Source organism: Falco punctatus (assembly GCF_963210335.1).
Source record: "Falco punctatus genome assembly, chromosome: 12".
Classification (NCBI taxonomy): domain Eukaryota; kingdom Metazoa; phylum Chordata; class Aves; order Falconiformes; family Falconidae; genus Falco; species Falco punctatus.
Window position 1 is genome coordinate 3050468 of NC_137592.1, and position 16146 is coordinate 3066613.

At 37.0% G+C, this 16146-nt stretch overlaps 1 protein-coding gene across 12 annotated transcripts in view; it reads right to left on the reverse strand.

Moving 5' to 3' along the window:
* The window catches only part of CCDC88A (coiled-coil domain containing 88A), an 80142-nt gene that overhangs the window by 10245 nt on the left and 53751 nt on the right, over positions 1 to 16146 (reverse strand). For 5 of the 12 annotated variants that reach the window (XM_080408038.1, XM_080408040.1, XM_080408035.1 and 2 more), the window contains 13 exons: positions 15994 to 16135; positions 15197 to 15373; positions 14526 to 14687; positions 11412 to 11689; positions 11061 to 11204; positions 9793 to 9979; positions 9292 to 9437; positions 8567 to 8659; positions 8160 to 8374; positions 2311 to 2394; positions 1063 to 1266; positions 683 to 754; positions 69 to 155 (listed from right to left, as the gene is read on the reverse strand). In XM_080408038.1, coding sequence (XP_080264164.1) covers positions 69 to 155; positions 683 to 754; positions 1063 to 1266; positions 2311 to 2394; positions 8160 to 8374; positions 8567 to 8659; positions 9292 to 9437; positions 9793 to 9979; positions 11061 to 11204; positions 11412 to 11689; positions 14526 to 14687; positions 15197 to 15373; positions 15994 to 16135 — 1991 coding nt within the window. The remainder of the gene's footprint in view (positions 1 to 68; positions 156 to 682; positions 755 to 1062; positions 1267 to 2310; positions 2395 to 8159; positions 8375 to 8566; positions 8660 to 9291; positions 9438 to 9792; positions 9980 to 11060; positions 11205 to 11411; positions 11690 to 14525; positions 14688 to 15196; positions 15374 to 15993; positions 16136 to 16146) is intronic. The other 7 variants (XM_080408036.1, XM_080408045.1, XM_080408044.1 and 4 more) reach the window with 5 other exon arrangements.

Consider the following 16146-nt stretch of genomic DNA (forward strand, 5'->3'; position numbering starts at 1 on the left):
TGGGAAACCAGGATTTTACAGATGAAAAGATGGGCATGCAGAAAGCTGCTTGTGATTAGGTCACTTACAACAGATTTGACAAGGAACCTTGCACATTGTTGAAATGCCACGAACAGGAAGAGCAAGAGCATCTGCACAGATAATGTCCTGTACTCCTATCCAATACAAGGGAAATGTGCTGTTATTATCTTCAAAACATATTAAGTGTTTAGTAACTAGAGTTAAGCCTCCAATTCTAAATAAACTATTATAGCTTTCACTTCATAGCTTTGCTTGAAGGAACATGTAATGATTTTATAAAATACAGTACAAGACAAATTTAGGTTTCAGTGAACAATAAACACTGGAAAGTAAGGCCAGATTTGGGCTTTTTAGGATTGAAATTATACCTTCTTTTTATTTTACTATTAACTCCAAATAAATTTTTAAAAGGGAAAATGTTTTGATCCTGTTCAGATGCACTTCACAGATACTTTCTACTAGAGATATAGAACATCTATCTGATGCAGTAGTTAAGAAAGAAAAGAATCATCTGAAGAAATGATACTACTATACATTCAAGAGATATGCAAATCACAGAAAGCATGCTCACTTGTAACAATGCCATTCACTTATTTTTCCAAACTTCTTTAACATTCAGATAATACATCCTAAATTCATTTAATTAAAGTTCACATCTTACCATGAACTCTTGATCCTGTACTAGAATCATCACTAATACCTTGCGGACTTACATCTTCAAAGGATGTAGTATCTATACACAGAGATATAAAAGCAGATGTAAAATAAAAACAAAATTAAAAGATTATTGAAATACTTATCTGTAAATCATACTGAAATGTTTTTTCAAACTGATCCATTTTTACTTAGGTAACGTTCTGTAGGAAAAATCCTGACACATTTTATAACTGCAGTTATTAAATCCATTCAGTATCTTAGCACTGCAGCTCAATTATCAAGGTTGCTTTTTGCTGAAAACTTAAAATACAAGTAAAACCCATATTTATATGAAATTGCTGTTACACATAATCACATCACAGTGCAAAAAGCTTCTACCTATACCTTTATTATTTAGCAACTGCTTGGATCTGAAGCCTGTAGAAGAGTTGACAGTGGCAAAGTTGATAGCTGTAGTAGAGAAGGCCATAGCTCCCAATTCTTTCCTCCTTTTACCCGTAGATATATCATCAGGACCCTCCAGATGTTCAGAACTACCTGTCCATTGTCCTCCTGCTAGGACCATGGACTGCACCAGGTCATTCATGGCTGGGATGCAAATGAAAGCAAATGATCAGCATGGTCAATGTATTTGCTTCTGTTCTTATTTTGTATTGCAAAATGTTGGACAGTTTTCTAAGCATTAAGGTGTACTGAAACTGGAAGACACGTAAACACAAGATCATCCACATTATGACATGCAATCAGCTCAATGAAATGACAAGTGTTGTAAGTCAGAGACTTCTTTCAGCTCAGTATGGGTCTTAAAACTGATTTTATTAGCTATAATCGCCATGCTTGCACTGCAGTGGTATGTAGTATGTGTGTTAGAAGCTTTGGTACACTGTTTGCAATGATAAAATGGAATGAGTAAGGATAAAATGAGCAAAGGTGCTTATACGATACAATGTCAACAATGATATGGGATCCTTGTACAGTGCAGGTTACTGCAGGGATACTGTATTTTACATAATAATAAATAAAAGGATCTGAAAAAGATGACATCTGATGATATCCACCTTTACTTCACAAAACCAGAGAAAATCATCCACCCCCATTATGAAATAAAATAAATCAATACAACATTTTGGCAACAACAACTGATGAATACTTGGAGTGACAGACCACCATACAGCCTTGTGCTATTTTCTACACTCTCTTTAACAAAAAATTACAGTGGTTTCTTAATAAAAGGCTTACAAAATGTGTAATTTAGAACTATTTAGGTTAACACAGTGCACTGTAAATTTATATACACATAAGAGATGTGTATATAGACAACTATGTATACAAATATATGCAATCACAATGCACTGAATATATATATATGTATGTGCGTGTGCTTGTGCATGTAAATGTGTGGGCATGTGTGTGCACATGTGCACATATATAAAGTATTCAGTGCCAAGGTTGAAAAAAAAAGAAAAAGAAAAAGCAAAAAGAAAAAGCTCCAGCTCCTTGTATTGTAGCAGGACTTGCACATCGCAAAATAGGAGGAAAAATACAGCGCAGTCCAGGGAGAGGTTAGTGAAAAATTAGTAATGGAAGCCAGTGTAGCCATTTAAAAGAAGCTGAACTGTCATAAAGTCTTACACATGGAGCGACGGTAGAAGGCCTTCATTTTGTCTTTTTCCTTCGGTCTGTTCCTCAAAAAGGGCAGTCTTTTCAGTGCAACCACTTTTATGTCATAGCATGAGGAAAAACGGAAACAGGGAAATGAAAGAAAAAAAGGGAGAAGAACAGATGGAAGTTAAATGTTGAAACTAAGGACAGAAATGAATGTCTGAGTTTAAGCTATGTATGCTATGCTAAAAGCTATCATTCTCATGCTTCCATGTGTGATAATGAAATATGAAAACTACACTGAAATATGAAAACTACACTATGAAAACTTTAATATACTCAGCAATGCACCGAAAATAAAGGTGAAGAGCCTAATACAGTTTGAAAGTTCTAACTGCCAAGCTCTTGAAAAAAATAAAGGTAACTTCTTTGCAGACGATTATAGAAACTGACAATTATATAGCTTTTACTGTGAAAAACAGTATTTCTCGAACATAAAAATGTGAAGCAGAAAAAGCTTAAAATGAAAGCAACTCTACAATATGTCCACATCATTATTTTTTGAGATTAATAGTTTTTGTAATGTTTTGCTCTGCATCTCTAGTAGGACACAATCTCTTGTCTTCATTTGCTACATTTTGTGCTCATTAATAATTTTGGTCATCTACTGCCTTGTAGAAAAATTACATGGACCTTATGTTCAATCTACTGTTTGTGTGCAGTGATTTTAATATTTTACTGAAATAATCCACTTCAAATCTGTAATAACAAAAATAAAATCAAGATTTATTGGCTGAAATGGTATACACCATTTTTTTTTAGCTGAAAAAATACCAAAGATTTAAAAAAAAAAAATAGCAAAAGAAGATCCAAATATGAGTGTTGCTGTAACATTTTGAGACAGCTAAGAGAAAACTGAGATACATAATGCTAGGAAACAGAGTTAAAATTAACAATAGTATTAAAAGATGGAGGAGGGGGAAACCACAAGTTAATCTTGTCCTCAGGTCCAGCTATTCTGCATTAGTAACTGATTACTGGCAGACACCTGCATTTTGAAGCATCAGATATGTGTCAGCTGGCTGCCAAGCATACAGGAGCCACATGCAAACAACTGGCATGTAAAGATCCGGAAAGAAATGCATCATGAAATTATCAAAATGGTCTTATTTATGCAGATATGAAAGCAGTGTAGTCCAGTCTTATCAGCCCAAGATCTGCTTATTTTATCTCTCTGAAGTCACTTTTGGGACACATGCTTTGTCTTTCATCTTGGTTTTCTGCTCAACCAGTGGCTTGCCATAGAGCAGTTTCTATTTCATACAGCAGTGCATATATAGATACGCATTTACAAGTGCACATGAACCACCTTGAAAGAGAAACCTCCCTCTCCACCGTATCATTCTGCATTTGCACTTCTAAGTAGTCTACAATGCAATACGTTTTACGACTTCCCATGAATGCCTGACTGGCATAGCCACAAGTGCCAAAAATAAGCACGGGTTTCCACAATTGCAAAATACAACTCTATCTTGACCAGAGGGGGACAGCAAACACCCTCCTATGTCCAGTCCTTACAACGTGGGGTGGGGAAGAACAGGGAGAAAAGGCAGGCACATGGGCTACCTATGTAAGATAGGAGTACACAAGTGCAATTTCATCGCTGAATTACTCACTATGTAGGTATACAGGTACTTTTTTATTATGTACGTACATACGCTTGTAGATACATCATAATAACCAGGTTTTTTTGGTTTGTTTTTTTGCAGATGAAGTATTCTTTCTCTAGTAGATCCTGAAACATTAAGCCAAAACCAACTCAAACATACGTGCTGCCTGGCTCAAAAAAAAAGCAGAGAGGCTGCTAAACCTCCCATAAAGGAGGCATGCGCGCTGTCGATCTAATTGTATATGAAAGTACATAGCTGCCAAAGGAATACGAGGCACAGCATCAGACTAGCTTGCTAGAAGGTAAATTTTCCAACAGGTAACTAACTAATCAGTTTTAGTATTAATGCCATCAAACTAAAGCGGTAATTCTGTTCTATTTCTACTTTTTGTCATCATGGTAAAACATGACTCTCCCGTAACTTCCATAATCCTTTACAGACAAGATAACTGATCCCTCTGTAATCCTTTGCAGACAAGATAACTGATCCCTCTTAATTAAAAACATCCACCCTAATCTTGTTATAAAGAAACCAGGGGATGTTCAAGAATCATGTGAGTCTTCCATGATTCTTGTTCATTAACACCGATCACCTCCAAAAGGGCTGGACTTACAGCTCTCGGCAATTGTACCAAACAGAAAACCTCACTGCAACTACTTGTTCCTGAAAATCATACATCAAAACCTGTCCGCTGGTAAAATGCAACCTCCTTGGGAGGAAGAATTATGGAAGTTATTTCTGCACAGAATACGACTAAAGAAATGTCCTGCAAAAAATAATGGAATGGCAGAGCTACAGCAGAAACCACCAGGTCACCACTACATTTAGCTCCGGCAGCTTTATCTCTCTACACTTTTATTCCAACAGACGTTAAAAATGGGATGGCAGGAGGGCTATTTTGGTCTTAAGTAATCATCTACTCAAAGAACTCTAGTTATAATTCATCAACTTTTCTTTTCTCTTTTCAGTATTCCATGAACATATTCTCAGCTCTGAAAGCAAGAACAAGTGATGAGTCTTGCAGAATTCCTCCGCTGATCAGGAAATCTCCCACTTTATAATCCTACTGTTTGCCAGAAATACTCGGGGGAATTCTGTATGGACAGTATTAAAAGCCTCCAATCGTTTTGTTCATGCACACAAGAAAGGGTTCAGCAGACATCTTCTAAATGTTTTGGTAACAGAAAATGGAGCCCAATGTACTACCTCCACTACGATACCATGTGTCTGCTACTGGTCCTACTATTTAAAGATGACAGGCTTACTGATAGCCTTCATTCCTTGGGACACTGTTAATAATGTGAAACGGCTCCAGTGGAAGCTAGCAAAAGTACTATGTTTTGCTCCACAGGGGGAAAAAAAAAAAAAAAAAGTTTCTACTTGTCCGCCCTGAGTTTTCTAAGCAAAAGCTCAGAATGGTATCCCATCCCCTCGGAGGAAAACAGGCCCTGCACAAAGCCAATGTCAGATCTATGGTATTCACCTGATCACTAAAAGTGTTCAATAAATATTTGTGTTCAGAATCTGGGAAGACTGAGGATGTACTTTTAGCAGGTGAATACAGATAACAAAAGCGAAGGTGAAACTCTGCAGTCAGAGGAGCAACAGTATCCACACCGCCTGCAAGATCTAACTGGTGCTGCACACCGCCACAGCCTACGGGCACCCCTCCTTTCCAGAGCCCCTCTGGAATTTGCCAAGGGCTCCAAGCCCCCTGTGACACCGCAGCTACTGTTTTCTCCGCAGAACAGGGTAACCTGATTTTTGTGTCAAGATCACCTATCTTTGTAAGATAATAGGTCTCTTGAAAACATTTGCATGAGAAAATGTCCTGTATTAGGAAAACAAGTCTCCACCACCACCTTCAAAAGAAGAAAATCTACACATTTCACATAGTAAATCCATTTATCAGTAGTGGTAGCAGCAGAATAATTCATTTTGGAATCAATATCTCCTCTTGCTTTCTCAGACAGGGGATACGGGGCAGGAAACCTAAATCTCTCAATGATCACTGTGTCAGATAGTCTGTCCTCTAGCTTTTCAGAACAACTGATTTGTGCCAGTGACTGCAGCTTGGAGAAAGTAAACTGCCTTCTGAAGGACATGCAGGACATTTCACCTCAGCAGTTCCCTCTGGAACCACCTCCATTCCCAGAGGCAGGGTGGAACGGAACCTGTCTCTCCCCGTACCCAGAAGTGCCTGTAACGGGCATGGAAAGCTGCAGTACCTGAGCAATTGCACTTCCAGCTTTTCCATTTCTTTGGGTTTCTTTCAGTGCAAGCCGCTAATGCCAAGCCACTTCTTACAGAAAAGAAAGGAGCCACAGTATCTTGGTATTTAGGATTTACAGTCATTCTAAAAGCAGAAGAAATAGACTGCAAAACATGCACCATTATCTGTACTTCTCACACTGAGATACTCTCTTAAGTTTGTGAGACAGAACTGTCCCAGTAAGATTGTCAGCATTGAACTGGCACATAATTCAGCCAAATTCTATCAAAAACTGTGGTTTCCATGGCAACATGCGTACTGGAGGAAGGTTAGGATCCAGAATTAGATCAGCCCTTCCAGTTTGTGGATAAACACACTGGGATTAAGGGCAACATGAACAAGGTCCATGGAGTAGAAAATTAATGAGGTCTGAACAACTTCAAACCTCTTTTGAGGATCAGCCACCGTAACTTCAACCATAGCTTCCCCAGGAGGGTAACTGCACACTACAAGGTCCCAAGTATCATGCAAAGAAAACTGTCACATAAAAGAGCCTTTCCAGGACATGAAATCGTTGACACAGATGCAGATGGTCTGAACCAAAGCGTGCACACTCTGGACTCAAACTAAGACACTTGGAAACACAACCACTATACCTCCAGTCACTCCTGAATTCCACAAGACTTCCAGTTTATATGTAAAAGCAACAGTTGCTTTTTAAAAAACTCATAAGTACCTGTTTTGAACCCTAATAGACCCTTCCACTGGAAAAAATCCATTTCCCAAATTGACAAGTTTGCAATAAAAGTGATAAAATGTATCCTTATACTTATTTTCTCCAGTTATTAAAATATTCACAAATCTGATTTTAAGTTTCCCTTAAAGAAGTGGATTTAGATGTTTTAACTTTGACTAAGCTTCTGCAATAAGCACAGGAGAAAAAAAATTACATTATAATGGCTTCAATAATTTTTAACACCACAAATTCTTAGCTGGCACAAAAACCAGAATTGCAATCTGCTGCCTTTTGAAACCCGGAGACATTAATTTTTTTAAAAAATACTGCAAAGATTCTGTGTGAATGTAAATACACATGTATCCTGATGCTTTTACATGCACAGCCAAAATGCTTTTGGTGCATAATTAACAAATAGAATCATTACAACCTGATAACTTGGCTGCAATATTATCTCTTCAAGTTGTGAAAAACTGGACAGATTATGATTCATGCCAGAAGTGGGTTACAAAAAAATATAGATAATAAAGGTACATGCTGCACTGAATCTGGCCTTTTATACTGTGAGCATCCTACCATGATGGCTATCAGGCTCTTTCAAGGTTCGCAAATGGTGTCTGGAATATTTCATCTACCCACCTCTCTGTAACCCCCCTGCAGTCTCCCTCTCAAGCCACTTAACTCTAATCTTCAGGATCAGTAGCAATATCTTTTCAACAGCTTATGTCTCTACATTAACTCTTCCTATTGCATATTCAAACATCAAAACTTTTCATTGCTGGTTTTGGGAGATGCTGCAGGAACACCTCCAGACCGAAGGTCTTTCTAGCAACTGAAGGCTGTTAGCACAGCCACAGCTTGGAAAGCCCTTCCAAGACAAGGGGAAAGATTCATGCTGGGACAAGAGGAAGAAACAAAAAAGGGTACTAGTGGTGGCAACTGACCCTCTGCCTAAAATTCTGTTCACCTGGCCCAGTAACAGTGCTTGCTTTATCTCACCCAAGCACCATAAACATATTTTAACACTGAAATTTAGAGCTATACAAATGCTAAAAACTACTTCCTGGCCAAACACTCAAGGAATTTGCAAGAAGTCAGTATAAATCTGTTGTTAATAAATTAATTCAGGCTTCATTCCTAAAGACTTAAATTATCTTTAAAAAAACCCACACAGCCTTTTCCAGCACCTCTTAATTTTAATCATATCAAAAAGACATTTAGCCAAGGATTATTAGAAGAAAAAATGTTTTGCAGTACTCACTACTACTCTTTTTGGTCCCCAAGGTCTGGCCATCTTCAAGAGAGTTTGAGCCCACAGAGGAACTATCCTGACTGTCCTGGTGGGGCAGCTGAAGAAATCCTTCACTGGATTCTGAACGGGTAGGTGTAAGGGTCACGGACTTCAAACGTTCTCGATTAACGTCCTTCTTAGATTTTATCAGCTTCCTCATTTTCAGAGTAATCCAGTTGCCCCTTCTGTTACCAATAATACAGTACATTTATTGCATTTATAGTGTGTTACTTACGCTTTAAGACCTTTCCTAATTTGTGTACAAGAACATAGACATGATTCTGCTCCCCTGAAGTTTAAGGAAACCTTGATTTTCAGCTGGAACAGAACAGGTATGTCATGCTTTAGATTTGTCTTTATATCACGTTCATGAGTACCTTCTTGGTGGAGATGGTTCATAAAATTTATACTGATCCATTATCTTCTCCTCCAGTTTCTCCTTCTGTCGCCTTAATTCATTTAGCTTGTCACTGTAAACAGAAATTAATGATAATGTATGCTTCGAAAATGTATATATATAATGTTAGTAGCATGTTCCTTTCGATATCTGTTATCTGAAAGTTGACACCCTTCACGAGGAATTCTTATGTAACACTTGCTTCTTACTGAAAAATCAAGAAAGAGATACAACAAGCAAGCAGTCTTACGTTTAATGGCATCATACAAAATCTAAAAATTTCCATTTGCCTTTGTTACACAACAGAATTTCCCCCCTTTTTAAATAGCAATAAAGGGCATATCAGCTTTAACAGAATCATTTAGACAAGCACATTTTCTCTCCTCTCAAATTCACTAAAAAAGTTCAGAGATTACAAACAAACCTAGAAACTTTGCCTGCAGTAGAATGAGGAATCAACAACATTTTTGTTTCCTCATTTGCATCGTCACTAATGAACACAGTTGCACTGATGCTTTAGAATAAAAATGTAATGTTTGTAGTTTGTTATCTGATTTTCATAGATAATTTAATTTGTTTTTAAAAGAGTAACATTTCAGAAGTAGCACACGTTAATGTCTACATAAAACAGAAGCTTTTTTAAAAAAATACAGGTATTAGCATAACTGCCCTAATCACAGTAATTTTATTGTTTTAAAAACTCACATGTACTGCCTTTGCTCTACATGGAAGAGATCCTTGCTTTCCATATTCTGCTCAAGTAATGTTCTATTCTGTAGCATTAATGTCTGAATTTGATCTAGTAGGTGTCTGTTTTCCTCCTCCAGATTTCCTTTAAGCTGGCTAAGCAGCTGTTAAAATATATGAAATGGTACATGTATACGTGAGCATAATTTACGCACAGATGAGATTATCAAGAAAATCTACATCTACAAAGGTATTCTGATAGTCAAATCAAACTGAAAACTTTACTAAATCATGATTCAGCTGATAAAAGCCTCTTTGATGCTTTAAATAACTTAAACCAGTTTATCCAACACAAGCCCCAATTTTTGCGTTGCCTATACAACAGGCAAATTGCTTTAAGACCCACTTCGTTATCTATAAACCAAATGACTCAAGCACTTTATATAATGAGTCTATAAATACACTTATACAAATATTACAATGATACCAGTCATGAAGAATAGCATAATTCTCACATACCTCACACTGATTATTTAGTTTTGTCGATGTAATATCCAGTTGTTGGTACTGTTCTCTGAGTTTAGAAAACTCAGCTTCTAATCGAGTTTGTTCTAGTTTGGAATTGTTCAATAATGTTTTCAAATTCTTATGATCAGTTTGGAGAACTTCGTTCTCTCTCAGGAGCTGACTGTATGTATGAGTAAGCCTGGAATTAAAAGACACCATAAAAGAATACATGCAGATAGAAGGAAATGTATTCATTACCCACATTCCTACTGAAATGTACAGTTTCCAAGGCTCTGTACCGCTCCACAGAACACATACAAACATTTCTTACTATCATCTATGGTAGGTAAGTCATCTCAGTCTCATTTGCCTTGCTGTGCCTTCTGCCTTTAAGCCAAACGCCCTGGGTTCTCCATATGTTTGAGAATAAAGCAGGATTTCTAAATGTGGACATTACAACTAGTCTGAAGATGCCACTTTTCAAAATACAAGAATCTTACAGAACACCTAGAATTTCATGCCAACACAGAACAGTAAGTAAATGGGAATGGTCCAAACTTTGGCAATCACGGAGGTTACATGTATTGATTCTTGGGCTCTCTTTGTCCCTGCTGGGCCCTGCCACGTCCCTTTCAAAAAACAACCTCCAGTTGCTACTAATCCTCCTCACACAACAGCAAAGGTAGGAGGCATTTAATTGTGAGCCTCCTTATCAGACGAACACATCTTAACACTTCTTCTTGAGGTTGGGAGTTTCACGCTCTGTGAGTACTACTATTAAACCTGACTACTCACGGCAAGATGTACCTCAGCTGCAGGGGTCAGGCAGGGCTTCAGCACCCACTGCATTTCTACTCCTGCTGGCATCAACCTCAGGTATCTCACCCTTTAAGCAACTCATGCAGAGTGGCTTGCTTCCTCTACAGCTCACAACCATACTGCACAGTGCTTAGCATCTTGAGACATGCCAGACCATGTGGAAATTCAGTGTCCTCAGGCTATGATAATTATTTTTTGTGGGTTTTGGTTGTTTGTTGGGGTTTTTTTTAAATTGTTTTTCTGTTTTGTTTTTCTAAAATTACTATCGCAGACCAACACAGTGGAGTTGCTGTAAGCTATGGATCAGTAAAGTCCTGAATTGCAGCACCAGGTATTAAGAAATGTGAGAGCATGCAACACTTGTTTAGACTGTACTGGCAAGTGCTCAGAACTCTATTAATATATATATATATATATATATATATATATATATATATATATATATCAGACTTTTGCTTTACCTTTCATTTTCATCACGAAGTTTTTTATACTCTGTTGCTACAGTTTCATGTTTTTCGTTTTGTTGCAGCATCTTCTCCTGTTCTATCTTGAGTACTTTCTCCAGTTCTTCCAGCTGTACTTTCTGTTTCAGCAACTGATTGTACCTGCAAACAGAAGTAGCATTTAAGCTTCTTTTTTTGGAGTGACAAGAAAATACGGAATTTTTTTGAAAGGGTGATCTTTCAAAGTTTTAAGATCTCAATGTTATATTTAAGCAATACTAATTTTATTCATACTAGTTATACAGTGTTTTTTGCTTTCTGCTCAGGAATCTCAGACTCTTAATTCTACTCGTGCATATTGGTATTTACCTATCTTCTAAGTCCTTATGCTCCACCTCCAGATTTTTGTGTGCAGATTTAAGACTTCCATGTTTAGCAATCAGAGATTCATACTCAGAAGCTTGGCGTTCATGTAGGTGTTCAAGCTTTTCATGATCTTTGAGAAGCGAATCATACAACGACTTCAGATCCTCATGTTCCTTGAGCACACATTCATTTTCATTTTCCAAAGCAGACTGCTGAATCAACAGCTGTGCATTCTGATTCATAAGGGATGTGCTTTGAGAATTAAGGGTAGAATTTTCAACCTGCAGTTATAAACATTTGACAGGAGTTGCAAATTAATTTCATAGTCTGGATTATTTTGTCTATCTCCTCCTACTGACAGATTTCTTAAGTGTAACCCTTAGCATCTGAGCAACTTTCTAGTTGTTCCATTACCTGAAAACCTTTAATGGGAATAATTTTTTTCTTATATCCCCATAGACAATTCCAAATCAAAATATTCCAAGAATATTTTTTATAGCATTACTGCAAGACAGCACTTAAGAATATGCTTAAATTGATGCGGCAGGGGGCAGAATAAAATTATTTACCTTCAAATATCTGTTAAAGTGCTATCTAGAAGAGAGGCACATTTTCCTTTCAGCACTGATAGCTGTAGCATCACAATACCTCAGAGAAATGGATCACCAGTGATCCTCGTATCACATAAGCCAAATCTGTGACATGGCTAAACCAAAATGAACTTCCATATTGGCATAGATTTGTTTTAGTGTTTTAAAATCTTGACTGTACAGAATCTCTATTGTCACCACAAAATCCTTATTGTACCTATATATGCTTTACAATGAGGCTTCAAACAGTGGCATCCATTTAACAGAGAGAAAGGGAAATAAAGTAATAGCACCTGGAAGGAACTACCCACATTCTGTGTTACTGAGGAACTGCCATTCACGGTTCTCTTCCACCAACAGTAAGGTCAGCTGATCACCTTACATATGTGTTGTGAGACCTGGTGGAAAGTACTCTTCTAGAAGAGCACAATTTCTTCTCCAGCAGTTATGGTAGAACAGTATTAATTTCTATTAACACATTACAGCCTTCAACATTAGACACACAAAAAAAATCCCAAAACACCAAACCAAAACCAACTTAACTTTGTATGCTTTTGGAAAGCGAAATCTAATCCTTTGATATCTTAAAGAGAATTGACAATACCTAACGTGTTTGTCACCTGCTCTGTATTAGGCTGGTTTCCTTCTCTTTCCTATTCAAGAGATTAAAACCACAAACTACTGAGGCTTCTAATACCCTCAGGGTATCTATTGGGGGGTGTGTGGAGAAAAATCTATCACTCCAGTGCACGCTGTTACTAAGGAACAAATCCCTTTCTGTTGGAACTGCAGCATTCTTTGTTACAGATGAGAAAGCTGAACCTTTCACTGGAAATGAAGTAATGTCTGATGGCATGTGCATGCTGTGAAACTTCCCTTGACTGAATCACCGAGTTTGATTTAGTTCACAATTCCCAGCTATCCTTTAAGACATCCTTTCTCTTGTATGTTCTTTATGGGTATCAGAAGAAACAGAATTACCTAAGAACAGTTTTGACTTGACCAAGTCCATGTAGAACAGCTTAGTTTACACTTCAGATTTAGCTAATAGTTAATCACGCTTATTACATATTTCACCTTTTGTTCTGATGTACAGTTGATGGAAAGTCGTCTTGCAACTTGCCTGAAGCTACGAGCAAAACAGCTGAATTCTCAAGGAAGGAGAACAACTCCCTTTCTCAGCCTGTTGGGTGTAACATGATTTCGTCATCCCCAGCAACAAAAATTACATTGCTTGGTGAGGTTCACCGCAATAATTTTAAAAAATGAAAGGCGGAAAATGCTTCCTTCTCCCAACTCACTGCCCCATTACTTTCAAATATCTACAGTTAATTAATTCTCCAGGTTTTTCAGATAGCAAAGGTCTGTGCCGTTGTACAGTTCACAAGGCAAAAAAAAGGAACTACACAGATATTCCTGCTTTTTTGACAAATGGTTTGCAAAATACACAGAGAATTCTGAGTCCCAGAGATATATCCTCATCTGTTTAAAATGGTGCATTTCCATGCCTACATCCACTAATTTTTAACAGCTAGACAAGACACAGTGTGTGCACCAATGTTCTGTTTTGTTTGTAGGCTCGCCAGCCACAAAGGGGAGTACTGTTCACTAATTAGATTTCAATGTGGTAGACAGAAAGTGCATCTGTGGTACAACTAAGTTCTGCTTTCCAGAAAGAGACAGGATGATAACTTGAGACATTCACAAAATGCATTATTTTACACATTTAAAGACTCCTTTGCTCTTTGATTTTTGTCCACCCCAATATTGTTTACTATTTCTGCTGAATTGTAGACTTTGTATTCCCTCTTTAAGTAGCTTCAATCCTTATAGCTCCAAAAAGCATTAGATCCACTAACTACAATATCTCATTTACGGAGGGGCAGAAGTATTTAATAAAGTTGTTAAGGTATGAAGAACGACACCTGAATTTTGGCCATAAGAGCTGCAAGACTCTGTGGGCAACCACTTTTATAATTTCCATGGTCACACATTACCTTTTTTTGCCTCTGATTTATCTGAATTCAATCTTCACATTTTGTGTAGTTTTCAGAGGGTTTTTTTTCAAATCTTCTGTACTTACTAACATCTTGATTTTCCTCTTAACTATGGCTTTTACTTTTTTTTTTTTTTTCAACTCTATTTATAAAAATAGAGAAAATACTGAATTTATTAGAGGCTCTTTGGACACACTGTGTCCCTGACCTAATTTAGAAGTAAAAAAAAAAAGTAAACTAAACAAAATTATCTTAGAAGACTGGATGAGAGAATCTACCTCCTAAGTATAAAGTCAAGAGTTTAAATTGAACAAACATGAAGGATTAATACCAACTTCTAGAAATGTTACTATTCATCAGCAAAGTGTCATTTGAGTGCTCATGCAGATTATTTGCACATTATTTTCTTTTCTGTCTGTACCAGAAGTGAAACGTGATTTACAGTACATTACTGCCATTATCTTTAAAGCTTTCATGTGAAAAAACTTTGAATTAATTTTATTTTTGAAAGCAAAATAGGAAAATATTACCTGCAGCTTGGCATTTTGAGTTTGTAGAGTTGTATTTTGTTCCTGTAGAGAAACAGTCTGTCTCTGAAGTGCAAGAATCTGAGCCTGCAGATTACTATTCTGTGTCTCAAGTTGCTTTAATTGTGTCTTCAGTGCTTGCTTCTCTGCCTGCAGTGTAGCATTCTTTATATGTTAAAAAAAAAAAAAAAGAAAAATTGAGTTCACTGCTGTTTACTGAACTTTGAGAAAACCACCCCTTGTTTCTCCAAAAGAAACAGAGCAGCATGACTTCGCAGAGATTTACAAGGTGGAAGCAACACAAAGTGGTATTATCACCGTAGGTTAAGATTGAAAAAAATGGGTAACTAATATTGTACCTATGGAGAAATAGTAGAGAAATCTCCATGACTCATATAAATAACGATTATGTAAGAGGGATTTAAGAGATATCTGTGGGTTCAAAAGGGCCAATGTACGTTTCCACATTTCCTTTTAAATGCTGGTCAAGTGCTTTATGAAATCCCTCAGAGCAGAATCCAGCTGCTTCATGAAACTGTATTTAATTCAGATTCTGCTTGGTGTGTAAACTAGGTGATAAATTGTATACTTTCTTAACAATACTCTCATTCGTATTACTGGAACAGCTCACAACGAATAGTTAAAATCAGAATAGTATTTAAAACACATCTTACATTCCTTTCCACTTCGATTAATCTATCTTTAACTTTCAATAATTCTCTAGTAGTTTCCTGATTTTCTTTCTCCCACTTATTGACAGACTGATTTTCTTCTCCACTTCTTGGAGGTGAATTCTGAACCATCCTTTCCTCTTCTTGTCTTTGCTTGAGAGCTTCATAGTTCTTCTTCACCTGAAATTATTTAGGACAACTTCCATTAGGTTTAGAATTTTTCATTGTCTACATCTTGATTTATTACATGACCGTACCACTTCCCAAAGAACAGTAAGTGCTATATTACTGTATTTCCACATTTGCTTTTTGTATATGTTTGGGGAGATGATGTTGAAATTATTTATGGATATGGATAGCTTAACCCTGAGAAACACTTGGCTAACAAAGAGACCTCTATTTTCTGTTTTATTTCAGCACTTTTAACTGTATCCCCCAACTTTGTCCTACAACCAAGGAGATTGTATTTCTTTTTTTAACCAGTCCACTTGGGCTGTTCAAGGTAGGTCAGAAAACTGAAAATGACTACTTTTGGCATCCCAAATCAAATCAACTTCAGATTATTTATCCACCTGACATATTCAATGACCAATGAATAAACTCAGCAACTTTTCATGTGATTTCTACACTGTGCCTGTATTACTGCAGTCTCTAAAAAGCAGTCATGCCTTTGTCCTGCTTTACCTTATCCGAACAATGTGCATCTTTTGCTGTCTTACACAAAAGGTCAAATGTAGAAATAACAATAGCTGGTATAGGAGTACTTTAATCTTACAGAAAAAAAATGTCATTCTCCTTACTGTTTTAAGTTCCTGACGGAGTTGCTGGTTTAGATTTGTTGATTCTTCTAAACGAGCCTCCAAAGCAGCAATTTTTTCTTCCTTTATTTCAAGAGACTTCTTAAGTGTGGATTCTAATTTTGACTCCAAAAGCTTGTACCTACTGGTCAATGA